General features: G+C 35.4%; 2 protein-coding genes across 3 annotated transcripts; one reads left to right on the top strand and one right to left on the bottom strand.

Moving 5' to 3' along the window:
- The first annotated feature begins 2,612 nt into the window (after positions 1–2,612).
- Positions 2,613–14,398, top strand: LOC110710139 (DNA topoisomerase 1-like). 2 transcript variants are annotated; one of them, XM_021888392.1, is made up of 10 exons: positions 2,613–2,984; positions 4,242–5,057; positions 5,139–5,620; positions 7,329–9,053; positions 10,192–10,303; positions 10,456–10,545; positions 12,953–13,018; positions 13,182–13,277; positions 13,763–13,904; positions 13,977–14,398. In XM_021888392.1, the coding sequence occupies exons 1-9, from the start codon at positions 2,898–2,900 to the stop codon at positions 13,889–13,891; spliced, it is 3,603 nt and encodes a 1,200-aa protein (XP_021744084.1). In that variant the 5' UTR covers positions 2,613–2,897; the 3' UTR covers positions 13,892–13,904; positions 13,977–14,398. The 2 variants fall into 2 exon arrangements, with proteins under 2 accessions (XP_021744084.1, XP_021744083.1); XM_021888391.1 differs by having other exon boundaries at positions 13,763–14,398.
- Positions 14,399–14,587: 189 nt separating this feature from the next.
- LOC110710229 (U-box domain-containing protein 52-like) lies at positions 14,588–21,294 on the bottom strand. The gene is made up of 11 exons (XM_021888501.1): positions 21,035–21,294; positions 20,694–20,761; positions 20,160–20,281; positions 19,591–19,793; positions 19,385–19,445; positions 18,330–18,657; positions 17,877–17,978; positions 16,971–17,399; positions 16,006–16,408; positions 15,250–15,605; positions 14,588–14,985 (listed from the first exon to the last, which is right to left on the bottom strand). Exons 1-11 carry the CDS (start codon positions 21,231–21,233, stop codon positions 14,923–14,925), a joined length of 2,334 nt encoding a protein of 777 aa, XP_021744193.1. The 5' UTR covers positions 21,234–21,294; the 3' UTR covers positions 14,588–14,922.
- Positions 21,295–21,498: the final 204 nt, after the last annotated feature.

The following is a 21,498-nucleotide window of genomic DNA, read 5'->3' as shown; positions in this document are numbered from 1 at the left end:
TGTCCATATCAATAAGGTACCCAGATTGAACCCTTTTGTGTCCAGAAAGAGGACCCTTGCTTTGCTGCTTAGTAGGAGTAGCTTTAGCAGCCTCAAGCCCAAGTTTAAGAGCAACTGCAAGGGTATCAACAGCGACAAGGGCCTTCTGAACACGGGAAAATTAGGTTGTTGACTAACCTCCTCACGGTTAAACAAATTTATAAATCCTAAACTAACCCCCTAAACAAGTCTAGTGGTAAGTTCGGAGTCGGACCACAAGGAACGGTAATGCTAGATAATTTTTTATCTAATGCTTAAGTTAGGCCGAAGTCGGTTTATGGATAGAGGACACTACAACTACACTAATACACATATAAAGAACAAGGTACTATAAAGTCTACTAGGGCAAGATGCAATTTGAACAATTAACAAGCTAATGAGAATCCATTTGATAATCAATTATGCAAAGAAAGAATTAAAATGGGAATTAATTACACTCAAGAGCAATCTCTCAAATTCCTAGCCTAAATCCCTCTATGACTAGGTGCATAAAAGAAATTAACCCAAATTGCAATCAAATATATCAATTCTAATCCACAATCCCTTGTCAAACTAGAACCAATATGCAATTAAGTTTGCTATCATGGGATCGGAAATCAATCCAATCTAAAACAAACAACATGCCATCATCAATTCAATAAATTTAATTACACAATTATCATCAAATTTATCTCAAATAACTCAATTAACCATTAAAAGCTTCACTCAACACCTAGTAGAAGGAAATCTACTCAAACATGATTAACAAAGCAATTAAAGATAGCATAAAGAGAAAAGAGAGTAAGAATGCTCATTGATATAAGATGGAGATCTTTAGATCATCAAATTCCTCCTTTGATTATCCAAAATCCATGAAAACCATTGTGTTTCTCACTTTCTCTCTCCAAAATTTGAGAGTTTCTCTCTCTAAAAACCTAAAACTAACCTAAAAACTATTGAAAAAATGAAATTCGAGCAAAATATCTATTTATACCCCTTACTAAATTGCCTAGGAAGCTCCGCAAAAAGTTAAGCAGCATGTATAGGAGCGGGCGCTCCAAAGTCAATGCACGAGCGCTCCTAGCTGCAGCAGTGAGAAGTAGTATCGTTCCAGAAAATTTGGAGCCGGCGCTCCTCTTAGACTACGCGCCCGCTCCTTCGCGCTCGACAAAACTGCTCAGCTTCAAACGAACATAACTCCCTCGGTTTATATTGGAATTGAGCATATGACTTGTCGTTGGAAATCTCTTGAGATAAGCTTTCATCTCCAATTAGAACCACTCAGAAATGTTTTGTAGATCAAAAGATATAGGCGTTTGAAGTTTGATCTTTGCAAATCAAGTGCACATTTCTTCATTAAATTACTTGTTCTTTTATGTTTTACATTTCTTCAATCTTGAGCAATGAACTTATCCAAGTGTTCCTAAACATAAGAATAAACTTATAAAGTTTAATCTAATGCAAGAAGCAACCAAAAATATGCAAGAAAAGCCAAAATTGATCAACAATGACATTTCACATGCAAACACGACAAATGAAATAAAACTTTATTAAAACAAAGTAAAAAGATATCAAAATAATGAAAAACTAACTAGAAAATTCTAAAAAATAGTGACATAAATGACACTTATCACCTTCCCTTTTAGATCTGGGCCTAAGGCAGGATAATTAGCCTTCGCAACAACTTCTTTGCCCAAATCTGGCTCACCAACCTTGTCCGCTTCGACTTCCTTGCCCAGATCTGGCTCACCAACCTTCTCCGCTTCAACTTCCTTGCCCGGTTCTGCCTTACCAGACCTCTCCTCCTCATCTGAGTTGTACTCAGACAGCTTAGCACCGCTGCGTTTGATGAATCTCCTCCAGCGCAAAGAGGTTCGACGAATTGGTTTCATTATACCAGTTCCTCGTTCGCACCTGTAGCGCTGGTACCCAGCAGGTGGATCCTAGTTATCTTGTTTCTCAACACCCATATTCTCATAAGAGAAGAGATCAGAAGATTTTTTATTTGGGGAACTTTTAATTTTGGAGGAAAGTGTGAAGATTTGAGAAACAAGAAGTTCGAATTTTGGAGGAGAGAGAGAAGAGAAGTTGAGGAGAGTGGTAGAAGAGTGTGGAAAGCGAGGAGTGGGGGTGTTGGTGACAGATCTTGGTTAGGGTTTAAAGCCATGGAGTTAATGCAGGTGGTTGAAGGTTGAAGGTTGCAATAAATGATGCAGGTGAGAAGTTGAATCAATTTGGGGGATTTTAGATTAAAAGGAAATGAGTAGGAAGTGGGATCTGCTATTTTTTTGGCGGGAATGGTTAGAAAGTAGTAATGTTAGATTAAGATTTTAATTGATTTTAGTTTAAGTGTATAAGTATATCTTAATCGATTTATAATAAGGGTAGTTTGGTAATTTTGGTATAAAAAACTTTCCAAAAAAGGAAAGAAATTTTTTGGTTGCAATTAAAGCTTAGCACCCATTTATAGTAATTGTTGCAATTATAAATTAACGGAGGAAGTAAATATTCACTAAAAAAAATTCTAGTTCAGCAAAATTAATTTTTAATTTAGTAAAAATAATTTTAATTCAGCAAAAAAAAAAAAAAAAAAAAAATTATTTTAACAAACTTTATGAAAAACGATGAAAGATTGAAAGGGTTGTAAGTTGTAACATGTAGATTTTTTAACTTCCTTAATCCAAAGTCTAAAACCCTGAACCCTTCAAAACACCTAATCTCTCTTCTTCTCTTTCTCTCCACTCCAACGCCTGCAACAAGTAGGCAGTTCTCTCTTCTTTCTCAAACACCCATGTCTTCCTTCTAAGTAACTTCTCCGATGCTATACTCTTCACTCTCTAATTAAAGTTACAATCTTTATTCTCAATTAATTTAGTGTAATGGTGTTAAACCGACTTCATTTGAGTTTAATGGCTTCTTCTTCTAATCCTGCTTCCTCCATTTTAGGACCCTCTTTCTTGACTAAGGTAAATCTCCCATTTCTTGCTTATTTCATCTTATTAATTGTAAGTATAAATTAATTTTAGAAAATATGGGTTCTTTTTGTTTTTAGCGATTGTTGTTAAATTCATTCAATTTGTTTAAGTTAATTTATTGGCATTAGATTGTAGGGAATTGGTTAATTGGTAGGAGGATTGGGATTTATTTAATATGTTATTGGAATGATGAATTGTTGGGTTTTAAGCTTAAGATATGTAAATTTCTGACATGGGATCGAATCCTGTCTTTTTTTTATTGCCGTTTCTGGCTCTGTGTAGAACATCTTTCAGTGATAATTCAGTAATTCTACTTTAATTTGGATGATATGGCATTTTATTTTTGAGGTCGAGGATTGTTTCTAATTTTATTTATTTGTTGAAATGTTATGAAAAATGAGATTGTAAACATCTTTTTTTTGTTTGTTTTGCTTGATACCCTTATGGAAGAGGTGCTGTTGTCATATGGGTGAGATGGTTGATGTGAAATTGTGAAGAACAACACATATGAAGAACATATCAAAATGTTGTTTGTACTAGTAAAGTAAATATTGTAGTTATTATTGGTTTAATATTGATGGAATGATGTCATTTCCATCCTCTTGACACCAGTTTCTTGGTCTGAGCTGCCATTTGATTTTGATTTTGCAACTAGGAGAGTTTGTGGAAAAATGAAAAAATGACCCTTGAGATGTTGGGAACTTGTATAGAGTCCCTACATTTCTCTATGTCCTTGAACCTTCTCTTCGGAGGTTTATTTCTATGTGCAAGCTTTCCCCAATCTTATATAATCTTATATGTTTGATAAATCATAAATTTTTGCCTAGGAGATATGGTGAGTGCATATAAACAATTTGTTCATTTGGGGAGGCAATTATATAAGTCATATTAATGAAAAATGTAGAAACAAAGTATCTGCCCTAGTGCCCTTTACTTAATACTCATTTTGTCCCAAAATAGTTGTCACATTTTCCACACCCATCCTATTGAAGAATTAATATAATTTTACGAAGTTATACCTTGTAATAGCTCTGTTCCTCCCATCCTCACTTCTCATTTGGGTTATAATGTGAAATTTGACCCAGATAAATTACTGTAGTAGGACAAGTGGCTGACGGATGGACTAGAATTTATAAGCATATAGTGCTGCTACCTATAAACCAGCATATGCCACGGTATTTTTACATTTCCTTCCCTTTTATATATAAGTTTGTTGATGTTGTATTTCTGTGGAATCATTTGTTGCAGACACGATATAGCACATTACAGAGTTATGCAGCCACCTATTTCCCATGCACATCTGTGAGTGGTTGTCTTGTACATACAAAAGGATCATTGATACAGTTTAAAAAGGTTAGAGGAGCCTGTAAGATGATGGCTCAGCAGTCAAGATCTATCAGGTGTGACTTAGGGTCTAATAGTATCAGAGAACTTGTTGATGAATCAAGGAAGGGAAGTATCATTTGTTCTCTGTCATTACTTGGTTTTGCAAGTCATCCTTTGCCTTCTACTTCAAGATTTAGGATTTCAAGTAAGAGCATAAGACCTACATATGTTGCTTTTGCTAAGAAGATGCTCTCCACAAAGGCAATGCCAAAATCAGGTCTTGGTGATACAAGTACATGTGAGTCCACGTGTGTAAAGGATGGAAAAAGTAGTAGGAACATACCAAAACCCATTGTTTCCGATAAACAACGAAGGCGGGTAAAAACATTTGCGTCTCATGGGAGTACTGAAGGTGATTCACTGAAAACTTTTCCTAGCCAGATGGTTAGGAAGAATTTTCCTGATCGCCGAGTATCTGCCAGTAAAAATGTCAACTCTGTAAATTCAACTGAAGTGCTGGCAAGAGAAGGGCTAAAGGAAGCAGACTCTGTACAGCCTCTCTCTGCTCCAAGTTCTGTTGACAGTAAAGCAGAGCCAAAGAGTGAAACAAAATCAAAGCAAAGATCACGAAGCAAGAAGAAAAAAGATGAGCCATCTGATACACTGTCTTCTCCTGATGCTGTTCCCTCAAAAGGTTCTAGAAGAGCTAAAAGACCGAATGGTCTGTCAACTGCTGAGGTAAGCATTCTTTGTTCTTTTGGCTGAGACAAATAGTTGTTAGCCAGGCCTATCTTTTTGACTAACACTTTAGTTTCGCAGAATAGCTCATCTATTAGTATACCTAAGGAAGAGGTTGACCTTTCCGAATCACCTCAAGCTGTGCCTAAGAAAAAAGTCTCGAAGCCTAGGAAGAAGGGAAAATCTCCGAAACAAGTGAACGTAGAGGAAAAAATCAATGGTGCTTTACAGGAACCTGTGAAGGTGGTGGAGGAGGAGCCTTCTACCCCCAAGGCACCACAGAAACCAAAACCACCAACTGTTAATGGTATCAAGTCTATTAAGTTAAAGCCATTGTACCCTCCTGCAGGAAAATCTGTTTTGGTCGTGGAGTCCCTCACTAAGGCTAAGGTTATTCAGCATTACCTTGGTGACATGTACGAAGTTATCCCAAGTTATGGCCATGTAAGGGACTTGGCTGCTAGGTCAGGGTCTGTACGTCCCGATGATGACTTCAGTATGGTGTGGGAGGTTCCATCCTCTGCTTGGACTCATCTCAAGAGTATGAAAGTTGCAATCAGTGGGTATGTTGCTGTTCTCTTTGACATTTGTGCCTTATAGGAGTTAATACTATTTGTGTTTATCTTTGACCAACTAATTACAAGGAGTATGTTTTTACCTTATGGAAGTTTTTCCTCTTATTGCAAAACCCAACCATTCCTACACACTTCCTCTCTTCTGGTTTAGTCATTTGTTGTTGTATTTGAGGTTATTTTCTATATGGAAAAAGCTTGTGTGGACCTGGTTCACAATAATATTATTGTGGACATGAGGTGTATACACGCCAACCGACATTATGTTGAACATAGTGACCCTAATTTTAATATAGTGATCCTAATTTTAACATAATGACCTTTATTAAAACTTGTGCGAGCCTGGTTTGAGGTCCACATGTGTCATTTGACGTTAGTTTGAACATAGTGATTATAATTTTAACATAGTGACCTTTATTATTAATATTGACTGGTATATTAAAATTTTCATTATAATATACGTAGTATATTTATTTCTTAGGAAAAATTGCCACCATTAATCCCAACTTTGCTCCTTTTGCCAATATTAATCCCAACTTCAGTTTATTCCCTATCACTCCCAACTTTGCACCCTATTAATTCCCAACTGGTCATCCAACCTGATGTAGGAGGTGGTTATCAGACACGTGTCAATGCGTGATAGGTCCGAAAAAAAAACAAAAAAAATTTAAAAAAAAAATTAAAACCCTAACCCCTACCGTCCCTGCCACCTCCGACAGGCGGCAGCCCCTGCCGTTTCCGGCGGGCAGCAACCCCTGCCATTCCCGGCAAGCCTCTTTCCTTCCCCTTCCCCTCCGTTTCCGCCCCCTTCCCCTTCGTTTCCGTCGCTTCCCCTTCTTCCTTCCTCCTCACCTCCGTTTCCGCCCCCTTCCGCGCTATTACCGCCCCCTTCCCCTTCGTTTCCGTCGCTTCCCCGCCGATTTCCGCCCTCTAAATCCTTCCCCGTCGAATTCTAACCACGTCCCTCCCATCCCAGCTGATTTCCGCCGCTTCCCCGTCGAATCCCGACCATAACCCTTCCATCCCCTTCCCATTCCGACATCCCCCCACCCTTCTTCCACCGTTTCTGCTCCTTGCATTCACTTCCCCGTTGAATTCCGGCCTTCTCCCTCCCCGATTTCGGCTGCCTTTAACGGTGGCTGCCGTTAAGGGTGGCTGTTTTATTTTTTAATTTTGTTCTTTTTTTATTTCACCAATCACGTAGTGACACGTGTGCAAAAAAAAAATCTAACACACAAATGTTAACCTGATTAACCTGTTGCAGGTCAATTGGGTGTGATAGAAATCAATAGGGTGCAAAGTTGGGAGTGATAGGGAATAAACTGAAGTTGGGATTAATATCGGCGGATGGAGCAAAGTTGGGATTAATGGTGGCAATTTTTCCTATTTCTTATGACCTTTATTATACCATAATAACTTTTAATTTAACATAATAACCTTTATTTTAACATATAGTGACTATTTATTAATATAAAAACCTTTATGCTTAAATAGCAACATTTAAACATAGTGACCCTAATATTAGTGGTCTACAATAAATTAGTGTGAATCAAGTCTATTTAAGAGTTTGTATTTCTATATTGCCCTTCTTTTTTCAATTGCTTTTGACAGGTGTATTGAGTTTCTTATCTGAGTAACTCTTTTATCTTAATTGCAAGGGGTTCTACACTTATACTCATCTTATTTTACTCTCTTTCAGAGCAGATAATCTTATTCTTGCATCAGATCCTGATCGAGAAGGAGAGGCGATTGCTTGGCATATTATTGAGATGTTGCAGCAACAGAATGCGTTACGTGATAATATAACTATTGCCAGGGTTGTCTTTCAAGAAGTAACAGAATCTGCAATAAAAAGTGCTTTACAAAGTCCAAGAGATATTGATGTTAACTTGGTCCATGCTTATCTTGCTCGCCGTGCACTCGATTATTTGATTGGATTCAACATTTCCCCACTTTTATGGAGAAAGCTACCTGGTTGTCAGTCTGCTGGACGAGTACAATCAGCTGCTCTTTCTCTTATATGCGATAGAGAAATAGAAATTGAGGAATTTAAAGCACAGGAATATTGGAGTGTAGAAGCCACCTTCAATGCTTTAAATGTGGCATCAAACAAGTCTTCTCTTAAGTCATATTTGACTCATTTTGATTCAAAAAGGTTGAATCAGTTTTCAATTGGTTCAGAGACCGAGGCAAAGGTTATTGAGCAGGTTGTGAGCTCGTCGAATTTTAAGGTCACTGCTGCTAAGAAAACCAAAGTAAACAAAAACCCTCCCACTCCCTATATAACATCGACCCTTCAGCAAGATGCTGCAAATAAGTTAAGTTTTTCTGCTTCCTATACAATGAAGCTGGCACAGAAGTTGTATGAGGGAATTCAGTTTGCAGATGGCAAGGCAGCTGGGTTGATAACATACATGAGGACTGATGGTTTACATATATCTGATGAAGCTGTAAAGGAAATATGTTCCTTAATTGGAGAACGTTATGGTTCGAAGTTTGCTGCAAGTAGTCCACGCAAATTTTTTAAAAAGGTGAAGAATGCCCAAGAAGCACATGAAGCCATTAGACCCACAGATATACGAAGATTACCATCAATGCTTGTTGGAGCTCTTGATGAAGATTCCCTAAAGTTGTACACTTTGATCTGGGCTCGTACAATGGCCTGCCAAATGGAAGCTGCAAGAGTTGATCAGATACAGCTTGATATTGGTAATAGTGATGGGTCCATTTCCTTTCGAGCTGCTTGTACTGCAGTTGAGTTTCCTGGGTTCAGGTCAGTTTATGAAGATAAGGAGACTCGGGCTATAAGAGACATTGACAATGAACCCTCTGATCGTGTTGAAATTTACAAGATCCTCAGTAATCTTAAACAAGGGGATCCTTTGTGTCTTGGAAATTTGGAAACAAGACAACACCATACTCAGCCTCCACCTCGCTACTCTGAGGCATCATTGGTGAAGAAGATGGAGGAGCTTGGAATTGGAAGACCTTCAACATATGCAAGCATACTTAGAGTTTTACAAGATAGAAAATATGTAACAGCAAAAAGCCGAGTGCTAACCCCTGAATTCCGTGGTCGTATGGTCTCAGCCTTTCTCTCTCATTATTTTAATGAGGTGACAGATTATAGCTTTACCGCTGACATGGAAACTGAGCTTGACAATGTTTCTGCTGGATCGACTGAATGGAAAGGGCTTCTTAAGGATTATTGGGGTAGGTTCAGTACTTACTGTGAGCGTGCTGGCAAAGTTCACATCCATCAGGTGGAGAAGATGCTAGAGAGAACTTATGATAACTTCCTTTTCTCCTCGCTTCCCGAAGAAAGTCGATCATGTCCTAGTTGTATGGAGGGTACTCTGATCTTCAAAGTTAGCAGATATGGTGCAGGCTATTTTATAGGTTGTGATCAACACCCCAAATGCAAGTAAGTAATACCAATCCAATCACATCTTTTTGTCTATAGACAATTCAGTGTAGTAGCAACTTCATTAAATCAATTTAGTCTTCACTAAGCTATATTTTTAACTAAAATTGGTCTCTGTAGTCTTTTGTATAAGTTTTCCTCAAAGGATGATTGATATTATAATATTGTAAATTGTAAATTATAATAGCTCGAGAGCCATTGAAATTCTTAGTCATATACTTGTGACAGACTTATGCATCTGCCTTTGGACCAAAGCTTATAATTATGCTCATGCAATATTATTTTTTAAGGGCTTAAATAATACTCATTCCACTGAACATTCTCTTTTGTCTTTTATGAATTGCCCCTGAAATATAAAATTTATTAGCTAGCTCCAATTCTATTTTCTGTGGATTTTATCTTCTTCTGGCCTTCTTAAGAACTCAGAGAAAAATATTGCACGAGTAATAGTTAGTAGCAACACATTTTTTGTCAAGCAGAATTTCACCGAAAGATAAAGCCCAAATACTTTATGTTGTCCCTTAGTGACTTTTTTAGGTGATTTGTTCTAGGCATTAATTGTATTCATGAATATAACAAACTATAAAGTTATGTGGATTCCTATTTTTAAAAATTGGCTATGGCGTGGCTTAAGTACATGTTATGCAGCTCTGTCACAATTGTCCACCCTTGGGACACAATCCCTTTGTTTTTTGAATTTAAATAACATAATAAAGATACACAATCTTGTGTTTCATAAATGAACTTGATTTTTGTAGGATGATGCTTTTAAATTTTAATACCTTGTAATGACAGAATTAGTGGTCAGACCTTTTATGTTGAAAGAATGAAAGGTGAACATTGGTGTGGATATTTCTGCTAACATAAAGAGCACGGAGTTCACTGTTAATTACACTCTTTTGGGATAGTGCTCATAAACCCCCCCCCCCTTTAATCCTGATTATAACTTTGAACTTTTGAAGTGTCATGAATTAATTTCTTAAATTTTTTTTTTTTTTTTTTTTTTTTTTTTTTTTTTGGTTTTTGACAGAATTACTCTTATAATCTTTGATAATGTCTTTTGGAGCTACATTTAAATTTACTGAAACCGATGCATATTTTGATTTCCTGAAGAAGATTGTCATTTATCTTGGTGTAGGTTTATAGCGAAGACTTTGTACGGGGAAGAAGATGAAGATGATGCTCCTCAGAACAACTTGGCAGTTGAAGAGCCAAAGTTGCTGGGTCTTCATCCTGTTTCTGGTGAGAAGGTATTAATCAGGAAATTATGGTCTATTCAATCTGTGAATACTGATTTGGGACTGCTTTCTTTCTCCACCCCCCCCCTCTCCCCGGGCAGGCTGCCGCCACAATAATTGTCATTATTTATATATTTATTCAACTATGGTATTTTTTTTAATAGGTCCTTTTGAAGGGAGGCCCTTATGGGTCTTATGTGCAGCTTGGTGAAGACAGAAAAGGATATCTACCCAAACGAGCATCTGCATCTCAGGTTAGTTCATTTAATGTCTTTTCTTATGAGATGTCCTATGCTGTGTTATTATTCCATGTGAGATAAAGACTTTGGAATGGAATGGGTGCATGTATACAACACATTATTTTCATTTAGTTAAGAAAATTAGGCTCTAAGTCAGGATTGATATTATATCAAAGGAGACCTTACTATTGACCATACAATTTTATCCCCCATAGGCTGTAGGCCTCAGGTTAACCTATGTGCCTGTGTTCACTCCCTTACTATCTTCGTTGTTCAAAATAATTTCATGACAATGATGTCAATGTTAGGGGAACACAGAGGAGAGAAATTGTAAAGTCTGATAGTAGAGGCAAGAAAAGAAAAAGATTGGCTAGCCACTAGATAGTATTGGGTTCTTATTATTTCTGGCAATAACATAAAGCTTTAACGAGTATCAAGTGTAGATGTTTTATTTTGTGAAGCATGGTATAAACATGATAAGCCTTTTTTTTTGTTTGGAAACTAATTGAAATTGCCAAGATCCAATCAGTGTGATTGTTTGAATTTTTATCAGAATCAGTTGAATGTTACTGTTCCTGTTTTAATATGATTTATTATATATTTTTCATTCCAAACCCATTGATTTAATATAGTATATACATTAGTGACTTTGGCGAGCGCCTCTGACAATCATCTGGATGTTAGGTTGAATGGTTTTATTTCATCCTTGAATTTGGCTCACAATTTTTTTTTATCATTTCTGCCCCCAAAAGAATTTCCACTGAAACATACATTTGCTGCAAAGGGCCATAATTAAAATATCTGAAGTAATAAGAATTAACAAGAAGAAAACATGAAGGCTGATCTAGAATTGAGCCCTTGTCCCTCCTCTATTTGTGTAATTGTGTGACGGAGACATATGCTGTTCAAGAAGAGATTATGACCTGCATAAATTTTGCAATCACCTCCTACTTTCCCTCTTGTATTCCAACTTTGTATGACGAGCGGATACATCAAAACAGCCTGAGGCAACGTTATTCTCCATTGACTTTATAGAAGTGCTTTCATTAGACTGGCATTACAATACTAGTCAGAATGTTGGGCATTTAGGAAGGAGCATATAAAGAAGATGAATGTAGAGATGGATGTATGGGAACACCTTAAGTGATAAATTTCTGAATGTATGAAATTTGGAGGAAATTTGGAGTTCTGGATCTTGAGGGTAAGATAAGGGAGAATTGGCTACTTTAGTTAGGGCATGTGAGGTGGCAATCAGAGGATGCATCGCTAATGAAGGGGAAATGTTGGATAATAATGATTTCAAAAGAAGTCATGGGAGGTCAAGGATGACTTGGATTGAGGAAATTAAGAAATGCATGAAGAAAGTGGGTTTGCAAGAGTATGTTGATCTGGATATAAGCAAATGGAGGAAGAGGATCTTCGTGGATGCAAGAGATAGATTCTTGGTTTATGCAGCCAACCCCATCCGTTTGGAAATAAGACTTTGGTTTTGTAGCTTATGTCTTTCCTAATGGCATGACTTTGTAACACTATGACGCTTGTGGGATGTTATACATTGTGATTATAGCAGTTTCCACCGTATCTATCATAACCACCTTGTGGAGTATCATTTAACTAATTTTATGCTGGAGAAGCTGTTGACAACAATGGTACTTGGACTTTTCATTACACATCATGTACCCCGACAAGCGACATGGGTATTAGCCGTATAACAACACTTTGACACTTCATTTGGGACAATGTTATGGAAAGTATCTACGTAGTAGAAGTATATAATAATTGCGAAGTCAATTTTTCAGCTTTTAATGACGAGCCGCCAAACCGTTAATCCTCAAATCCTACAAACTACTCTCTATTTTTTTTTTTAAATATAAGATACTCTCACTTTTCATCATAACTTGCAAAATTATCCTCGCATCCAAACATACAATAACTTCTTCCAATCATACTTCGTAGTTCTTAACAGGAACAACCAAAAAAAAAAAAAAAAAAAAAAAATTCTAATCAAATTTGAAAAAATAAATGATAATAATAAATCCGACAGTGTATACTATTAATATACCCCGTGCTTTACGACAGATATGCTCTAGTTCATAAAAAAACTGAGTTAAATACTTGTGAGGACTGTCCTGAGTAACATTGTGACATGTGCTATTTTCAGTGTAATTATCACTTGCTGTGACTTGTGTGCTCTGCATTTTGCTTCTTAGATGGAGGACAATCAAATTCCTTCCACTTTGCTGTAAAGCTCTTTTTTCACAATCAATAAAATTCTTTTTCTTGTTTATTAACTATGCAATTTCTTGATTTACTACAATGGCGATTGAGTATTTAGCATGCTATAGTTTGTATTTGATATTTTTCAGAAATAAATTTTAAATAAAAAGTTCCTAGACTGCTTTTAATTTGGGATCCTTTTCAGATCAAGGATTTGGGCTCAATAACACTGGAACATGCTATCGATTTGCTTCGTTACCCTGTTACACTGGTATATCTCTCTATTCATTAGCTTATATATATATATATATATATATATATATATATATATATATATATATATATATATATATATATATTTTATTTTTTAATTCAGTTTTACCTTTATTTTTATTAGCCTCTTGAACTGCGTATTTTGTGAATATTGCGTCCAGGGAAATCATCCTGTAGATGGCCTGCCAATACAAATAAAGATCTCAAAAACAGGGTTTACCATAAGGCATCGACGTAACATAGCTCCTGTGCCAAAGGTATGTCTTTGATCCTAACTTTTACCTAGTGCTACAGTAACTGGTTAACCTGCTTCTGATGCATGTTCTGAAATGTTTCTTGCTATCATGGAACATCATAAGGCATTTGTATAATATCTTATATCTATTAATGACTCATGATATATGTTCAAAATCTATGAAGTGGTCTTTGTATGGTCAACTAGTTCATGTGACGCCAGTTGACATTTTAGATCTTCCTCTTGGGTATGAAGCATATAGATAAGAGCCTTTTCCGTTCACCATAATGTGTTTATTGTTATTGTTATTGTTGTTGTTGGTGGTGGTGTTGAGCGTCTTTCTACTTGGTATTTAAGATTAAAAATAATGAATTTCATTGGCTGAAGCCATCTGCAACTTTGCTTATCTAAGAAACTATAGAGAATAAGTTTTTTCTATATATATATATATTTGGGCTCATTGCTTTAGTGACTGATGGATCAGTCTGATTTCCTTCATGAATGCAGAGTGTGATCGCTAATGATATTGATATGGAGAAAGCTTTGCTGTTACTTAATGGACCGGATGTTAAAAGATCTGGTCGACCAAAGGGTAAAAAGCGCTTGGAAGAAGAAGAAGCTGTCGATGACATTTAGGATGTTGCCTGAGGTAACATGCTACTACTATACAGACAGACTTTCTAAAAGCTTGTTACTTTTTGAACAAGTATTCAGCTTTCAGGCAATTCAGCAGCGATCATCAGTTTCGAAGAACTGATACACTTACATAACAGCCTGGATATAGCGCGTTGAGCTGCCTAGTAGTAAGATGTACAATTGAAGCAGCATTGCGAGGGTCTATAATCATGTGCTATGTTGAGAAAATTAGTGTTAGATGGTTCCGATTCTTTTAATCATCATTAGCCGCCGGTCCCTATTTTTGGCTTACGGGCATGTTTTAATTGTTTGTCCATAGATTTAGTCTATAAAGTAGACTGTATCTTTAGGGTTATAATCGAAAGAAGTTCCAATTTCTTGATAAATTAATAAATATAGTTGTTCTTTCTTTCTTTTAATTAATATATGCTTTTACGAGTAATTTTTTTTACATACAAATATGTAATAAGATCAATTTAAAATTTAGTGTAATCCTCTTGTTTTACATCGAGAGAGATTTAACAGTGCTTTGAATTCGAAGAAAATCACAAAGAACAACCGAACAACTTCCTCTTTTGGAATTACCTTTTCTAACAAATGTTTACAAAATTAAATCTAAAAAAAACTTTTTTTTTTTTTTTAATTGATCAACAAGAAACTGTCTATACAACAAGAATTTACCTCTTGTACAGAAACTCAAGTTTAATTGTGCTTACAAACTTGTATATATGTATTGATTGAAAATTTTCCTAAATTAATAATTACAATTTCAAAATTTGTTGTGTAAAATTATGCACCACTTGTATTTGTGGATCATCTTTGCCATCTACCTAATGCATTAACCCACTTATTATTGTTTCCGACTATGAAGATTAGGTTTTCTTTATCAAAACATAAATCTATCTTTTTCTTCCAACTAGAGATTTGATCTCGTCAAACCACTAATCTCTACTTCAAAATCTAGTTTCAAATAGAGCCTAAAAGCTTCGTTTTTCCCCTCACATATATTCATGCTATTTGATATGTTTTTGTTACTCTCCACTAAAAGTTGAGCTCTTCCAACTTTCATGAGAAGGTGCACTGCTTAATGAATCCTGCACATTTGAAACACATTTTTATTATTCATTCAAGGACTAGTTTTGAATAATCAATTTTGGTTCATGTAGCCAATCCCACTTATGGGATTAAATTAAGGCTTTGATTGATTGATGATGATTCAAGGACTAGTTTTACATGCATGCAAGTGTGAGATAATGCAATGACATGATCAAAAGGTTAAAGGCATTAATGACACGCGTTGACTTTTATCATAACTTCTAAAAATTCAAACAAGCATGAGTCTAAGAACGGGCACTTACGGAGACTTGGCTATTAGATGATTTAGAATTGTAAGCTCCATATGTGTCGCGAAACGTCATAGCATCCAAACTCTCCTCTGCTATATTTCTTAAAAAGCAAAGTTGAGGCAACACAATCGTTCCGAGGTCGGGCCTATCTCTCCTTCTCAACTCAGCACATTGAAGTGATAGTTTAGCAAATTTTAAAGCCTCTTCAATAGGCCAATCTGTAACTTCTTTGTCCAAAATATCCTTGAATGTTCCTTTCTCAATTGCTCTCTCAACATGGTGTGTTAAGCCCATTGGTGATTTCGCCGTTATCAGTTGCAAAAGCATTATGCCTAGGGAGTACACATCTGATTTCACACCAAGCATACCTATAACAATAAAAACAACAATCACATTGAATAAATTCTAACAAAATTGTAATTGCTAGAAAAGGTCTATTGATCGATGTCTAATATGATTGCATGTTGCAATCACCTGCTAAAGGTATACTCAATTCACCTGATTTTTACTTACAAGAACTTGTCTTATCTAATCTAAACTTATCAAAACATATTAGTCCTTATTAGAACTTATTTTAGTTTTAAATTAAACTTATGTAACTCTTATTAATCTATCAAAACTTATTTCTCCTAAACTTATTTTAACTAAACTTATTTAAACTTGTTTTTTATAAAAATAAGTGAAAATAACCGGGCCTAATAAGAAATTCTCTATAGTAAGATAAAAAAAGAAAAAGTGACAGTTTCTAAGAATTAAAACCAAGCATACCTGTTTGTTGATACTCAGGGTCAATGTAGCAAAAAGTACCAGCAGTGGAGGTCATCCTATACTGCGTAACCTCGTCGGCAACACTCGGGGGAACTAGCCTAGCTAAGCCTACATCACTAATCTTGGCAACTAAGGTGCGGTCTAGGAGAATATTGGCCGGTTTCAAGTCTCGATGCACCAACGGCTCTGGCTTCGTTAGGTGTAGGAATAAGAGGCCTGTGGCAATTTCTGCTGCAATACGAAACCTATGTTGCCAACTGAGTGCCGTGGTCTCACCTCGCCGGAATAGACGATCCTCGAGGCTACCATTGTGCATGTACTCATAAACTAAGCATCCATACTCCGGGCAAGCTCCCAGTAGAAGAACCATGTTAGGGTGTCTAATGCAACTAAGAACTTCAACCTACAAAAAAATTGTCACAAAAAAAAATTCAAATGGTGAAGTATATTCTAATAATAAACTTAAAGTATGTCGATAAAAAACAAATCATGAATTGTATTCCATCCTTTAGGAGAAGGGTTTGATATCACACTAATGTATACTCGACTTGATATAGAGTACAATGCGTTTTGTGTGCGGCTTGCCACACCATGTGGCCGCTTGTAAAAGAACAAAGTAATCCCAATAACACTGACGAAATAACTCCTTTAATAAGTAACCCCAATAACACTAACGAAGTAACTCTATGATGGTTGGCTACACGGTGTGGCTAGCCGCATATGAAAGTTTGTGTATAGCGTATATAACAAGTCATGAACTATAACCATTATCTTAAGTTTTTTTGTTGAATTGATCTTTTAACATGGTATCAGAGCCAGTGTAACAAAAAGGTGAATATGTTTGCTAAATTATTCAGTGTAACAAAAAGGTGAATATGTTTGCTAAATTATTCAGTGTAACAAAAAGGTGAATATGTTTGCTAAATTATTTGTATGAAGATAGTAATTTTGGTTTGGTAGCAAACCTCTTGTTGAAATTGAGATCTTCCTTGAGCAGCATCAGGGCGTAACACCTTAACAGCAACTAATGTGTGATCTAAGTGACATCGAAAAACTGGGCCATATCCTCCTTCTCCAATCTTTCGTGCTTCGGTAAAGTATTCAGTAGCTATTTCTATCTCTTCTATTGTATACTTCCTATACCTTATGGCTGTGGTTATACGATCCACATCCTTGTTCTTTTCATCTACTTCCTTTAGTGCTTTCATTTCGGCACTGATCCTTTTTTGTGCCTCGAGTTCGAGTAGTCTTTTATGTGCTTCCGATGCCTCAATGGATGCCTTTGATTTAGCTTTATTCTTCTCTATGAATGATGTTTCTGTCGACTCCTCGGAATCTTGAGCTTCATCCATTCTACGCTCTTCTTCTACTTTCCACCGTTGGAGCTCAAGGGCCTATAAGTTAAGAATTCCTTCATAAATGTTTTGAATAATCTCAAGCAAGCATATATCTAAGATTTTGATTTTTTTAATTTATTTATACTTTCCACCATACTATAAACTAAATTCTTATAAAAGTTGTTTCATCAAAACAGTTAGAATTAGCCAAAATATGACACCACACGTTGAGGAAGAGATTAAATCATGTTAATGAATAAATAGTCCAACACAAGTTTAGCAAAAAAAAAAAAAAAGGCTTTATTAATACCTAAGTAACTCGTAGTTTCTCTCTTCCCAGTGTTAATAATCATTTTGAATAAAATTGTTCATTTACCTTCTCTAATCACCTACTACATACAAATGCATGTCTTGAGATGAAATTGTGTTGCAAATATTAAAAAAACGAAAGAAGTACGTAATACTAACTAGTCAGCATGTACAAACAATCTTGAAGGATATTCATTAAGGATAGATATAGGAAAAGAGGAAAACCTTTTGTTTTGCTGTAAGTGCTTCTTTGCAAACATTGCTGTACATATTCATTGTTTGCGTTAACTCCATCTTTAGCTTTCTCATTTGAGCTTCTACATCATCCTATAATTTGAAAAGAAGAATCATTAATTATGGATTGTTTCTTAAAATTTTTTGTTTATAAAGTGATATACTACCTTCGTTTTATATTATTTGCAACGGTTAGACATTTTTTACTCACACTTTATGTTAAATCATTAATAATACGAAACGGATGTAGTAATAAGAATGCATGCATTAGGGAAATTTGAACACTATTTAATTACTCGTCTAACTTGTTACAAATATTAAATCAATGCATGCATTTTAAATCCCATGTACAAATTACATACTTCCTATGTTGTTTTCTAGTTACGTCATATCTCTTTTCCTATGGTCGAACTTAGTAAAATTTGATAGCGTTTTTCTACGTACCATTGATTGGGATTGCGTGTTTGATGACCAATTCGAGTTAGAGTTGTCATGAAAAGAGTAATTAGAAAAATTAGGAGGAGGGCTAGACAAAGGCGTAGTGTCCGCAAAGGACCTTCGTTGAGGAGTTTCGTTTATAAAATCATTTTCGGAGCTTGATGATAATCTATTAGTACTAGTGCTCCTCCTTTCTTCAAAAACATCATAGGTTGAAGGAAGCATGCGATCAACACTTGCCCTTCCCGAGCTTACGAATGAGATATCGTTGTCCGATAGGATGTCACCGTAAGATCTAACATGTGGATGTCTACCCCCTCGAGTGAAGGCCGATCTGTAGAAAAAGATCTTAAAATTGTCAGGAGAGTCTTCTTTCAAAACTGAACGAATTTTTATATGACAAGGTCATACTGTTGTGCCAATTTTACATGAATCAAGGAACGTAGTCCCATGTTATATACCTCCTCTGTTTTTTAATACTTGCAACACTTCTCTTTTCACGCTTGTCAATGTACTATTTCAATCGTTAATATCTTAAATTATCAATGTGTAAAAATTATAAAAATTTGATATTATGAAAGTATAAATCGAGATGAGTAAAACAAGATCCCACATGACTATATTTTTCCTAACCAACAACTCACCAAAGGTAGTCAAAGTTAGATATGTGCATAGTGTAAAAGTCAACTGTTGTAAGTAAAAAAAAAAAATGGAGGAAGTAGGAAGGTAAAATAGAGGTGATCAAAGTTAGCCCGGCTTGGGCCCGGCCCGGCCCGATTTTTTTTGGGCGGGTTTGGGAATGCGTTTTTATGCATATTTAGTTGATTTTTAGGCCCGGCCCGAAAAGCCCGCACGGCCAGACCATTGTGGTCGGTTTGGGCACAAAAAAACCGGCCCGAAGCTTGGCCCGGCCCAAGAAGTTGGCATAATATTTTAGCTTCGGCCCGGCCCGCCCAATGATCACCTCTAAGGTAAAAGGACTAGTGGTATTACGAAAACCTAGGACAGTGTCTACCAATTTTAATTTGACATATGAAATTTTAGCTAGACGTTGCACTTACTTAAAATCCATGTCTTCAAATCCATTAAATGGTGATCCAGATGGTGTTGTTTTTTCCGACCCTGGTCAATGATAAAGACGGTGGTAAGTACATATTCTATTTGCAACAAAAATATATACTCTTTATATCAAAACTTTTCAAAAAGGAAAGTTTTCTAAAATTTTTAAAGAACGGAGGAAGTATAAATAATTTAGGTAAAAAGAAACGTTTTATTTTACCGCGAGGAGGAGAAACCGGGGCACTTGTTGGCTGATTCATAATTTGATTTCGAAGAGGCGAAACAATTGGAGGTGGACGAGATGCAGATCGAGTATTTGAGATTTTTCCTACTTTTGAAATTACATAAACGCTACAAAATTCTGGTACTCCTTTTGATACTGCCGTAGGAGTATCTGTCTTGGTGAATTTGCTATATGAGCATTAAGAATTCATGTATATATGTTAGAAAACATAAAGTTAGTCCAAGAAAATAAAAATTATATGTAATTTCAAAATCATTTATTATTTGATTTTTATATTGTACAAGATTGTTTGATACTGCATGAAAAATTTCCGTTACATATTCTAGTACTGAGTATTATGTTAGTAATTTAATAATGCATGACAAAATCATGTGTCAATCACTATTAATGTTTGACTACGTTTAATATTTCCGTTTTAGATCCTTAATTATTTTGACCATTAGGGTTGTATATATCAATCCTTTATTAATCAGTAATGTTTTAAGGTTCTTTACTAATCTCCAACTCTTTAATTTAATAATGTCGATACAAACCTCAAGATCGAATTTCTAGAAGAAGCACCCATGATCAAAACTTCAACTGCGGATTGGGTAACAAACTCTATCAATGCCTTTTGAACATCTGAATCTTCAAGCACGATGTCCCGACATTGTATCTATCCATAAAATTTTCAATAAATTTAAAGAAAAAAAGCTAATAAAAGAATTTTACAAATGAAATCAAAATAAACACCTAAGAAATTTAAACATTGTTTGTTAATCAAGCTTGAGTAGCATTGTCAAACTCAATCATCTTATGATGAATATATGAAATATTTTAGTTTAAAAATGAAGTGTTTCGAGTGTCTAAGTATCCGATAATAAGTATATGACACAAGTATTTGAGGTGAAATGAATATAGTAGAAGTATTATAAATTTTATACGATGATCCTACATATGCGCGCTATTTTTTTTTTTTTTTTTTTTTGAGGCAACTAAAAAATAAAAATTTCATATCAATCTTGATTTGATTTTTCATTTTTTACTTATTTGTTGTTTAATTGCAAGAATGGAGCGCAAGTACCTACATCTTTCCTCGTGCAAAAACAACGAAAGGGGAGGAACAAATCCTTTGTTTGTTGATCCCATTGTCTACCTACACAAGTGTAGAAATATATAAAGACCATTGATGCAAAAGGGCAATTTACATAAAATCATGTCTAATTATCAATATATATATTCAAAATGTCAACCTTAGCTTACATTTCATAATTCTATCAATAGACGAATGTAGTACATTATAGATGCATACATATATTCAAAATGTCAACATTTCATGAATTTATCGATCGATATAGTGATTAACCTTATAAACTATCAGTAGTCATGGTCAAAATTATGCATTGATTTCCGAAAATCTTACACTTACCATTGATAACAATATGGGGAGAAGAGCCATAAGAAGGCCTAACTTTAATATGAACAAGCACAACTGTTTGCCCTCTTTGAAGAAGATTATCAATTGCCCATTTTAGAGCATGTTGACTTCCTTTATCCCTGTCTATTGCAACTGCAACCAATTGATTTGATGTATTTCTTTTTTCTGAATTTTCTTTTGAAAGCCACATTCTTTTATCAATCTTTACAAACTCAAATCCTTAATTTTTATTATCTTCTACACTATGTAATCATCCCCCCTTTTTTAAGGTGTTGTCCTAAAAATTTTGTAAAACAAAAAAAATGTTTCTTTTGTCTCCAGTTATCTACTAGAATAATCCGATTTCAATCCTATAGATAGATAGATCGAAAGATAATCTATCCCTTTATTTTATTCATGTTTAATGGGAATTGATATTTTGACTTTCACAATCACCCACTAATTATTGTTTTAGT

The sequence above is a fragment of the Chenopodium quinoa genome, unplaced genomic scaffold (assembly GCF_001683475.1).
Source record: "Chenopodium quinoa cultivar QQ74 unplaced genomic scaffold, ASM168347v1, whole genome shotgun sequence".
Lineage (NCBI taxonomy): Eukaryota > Viridiplantae > Streptophyta > Magnoliopsida > Caryophyllales > Amaranthaceae > Chenopodium > Chenopodium quinoa.
Note: the sequence above shows the minus strand (reverse complement) of the source record. Positions and strands in the feature narration are given on the sequence as shown.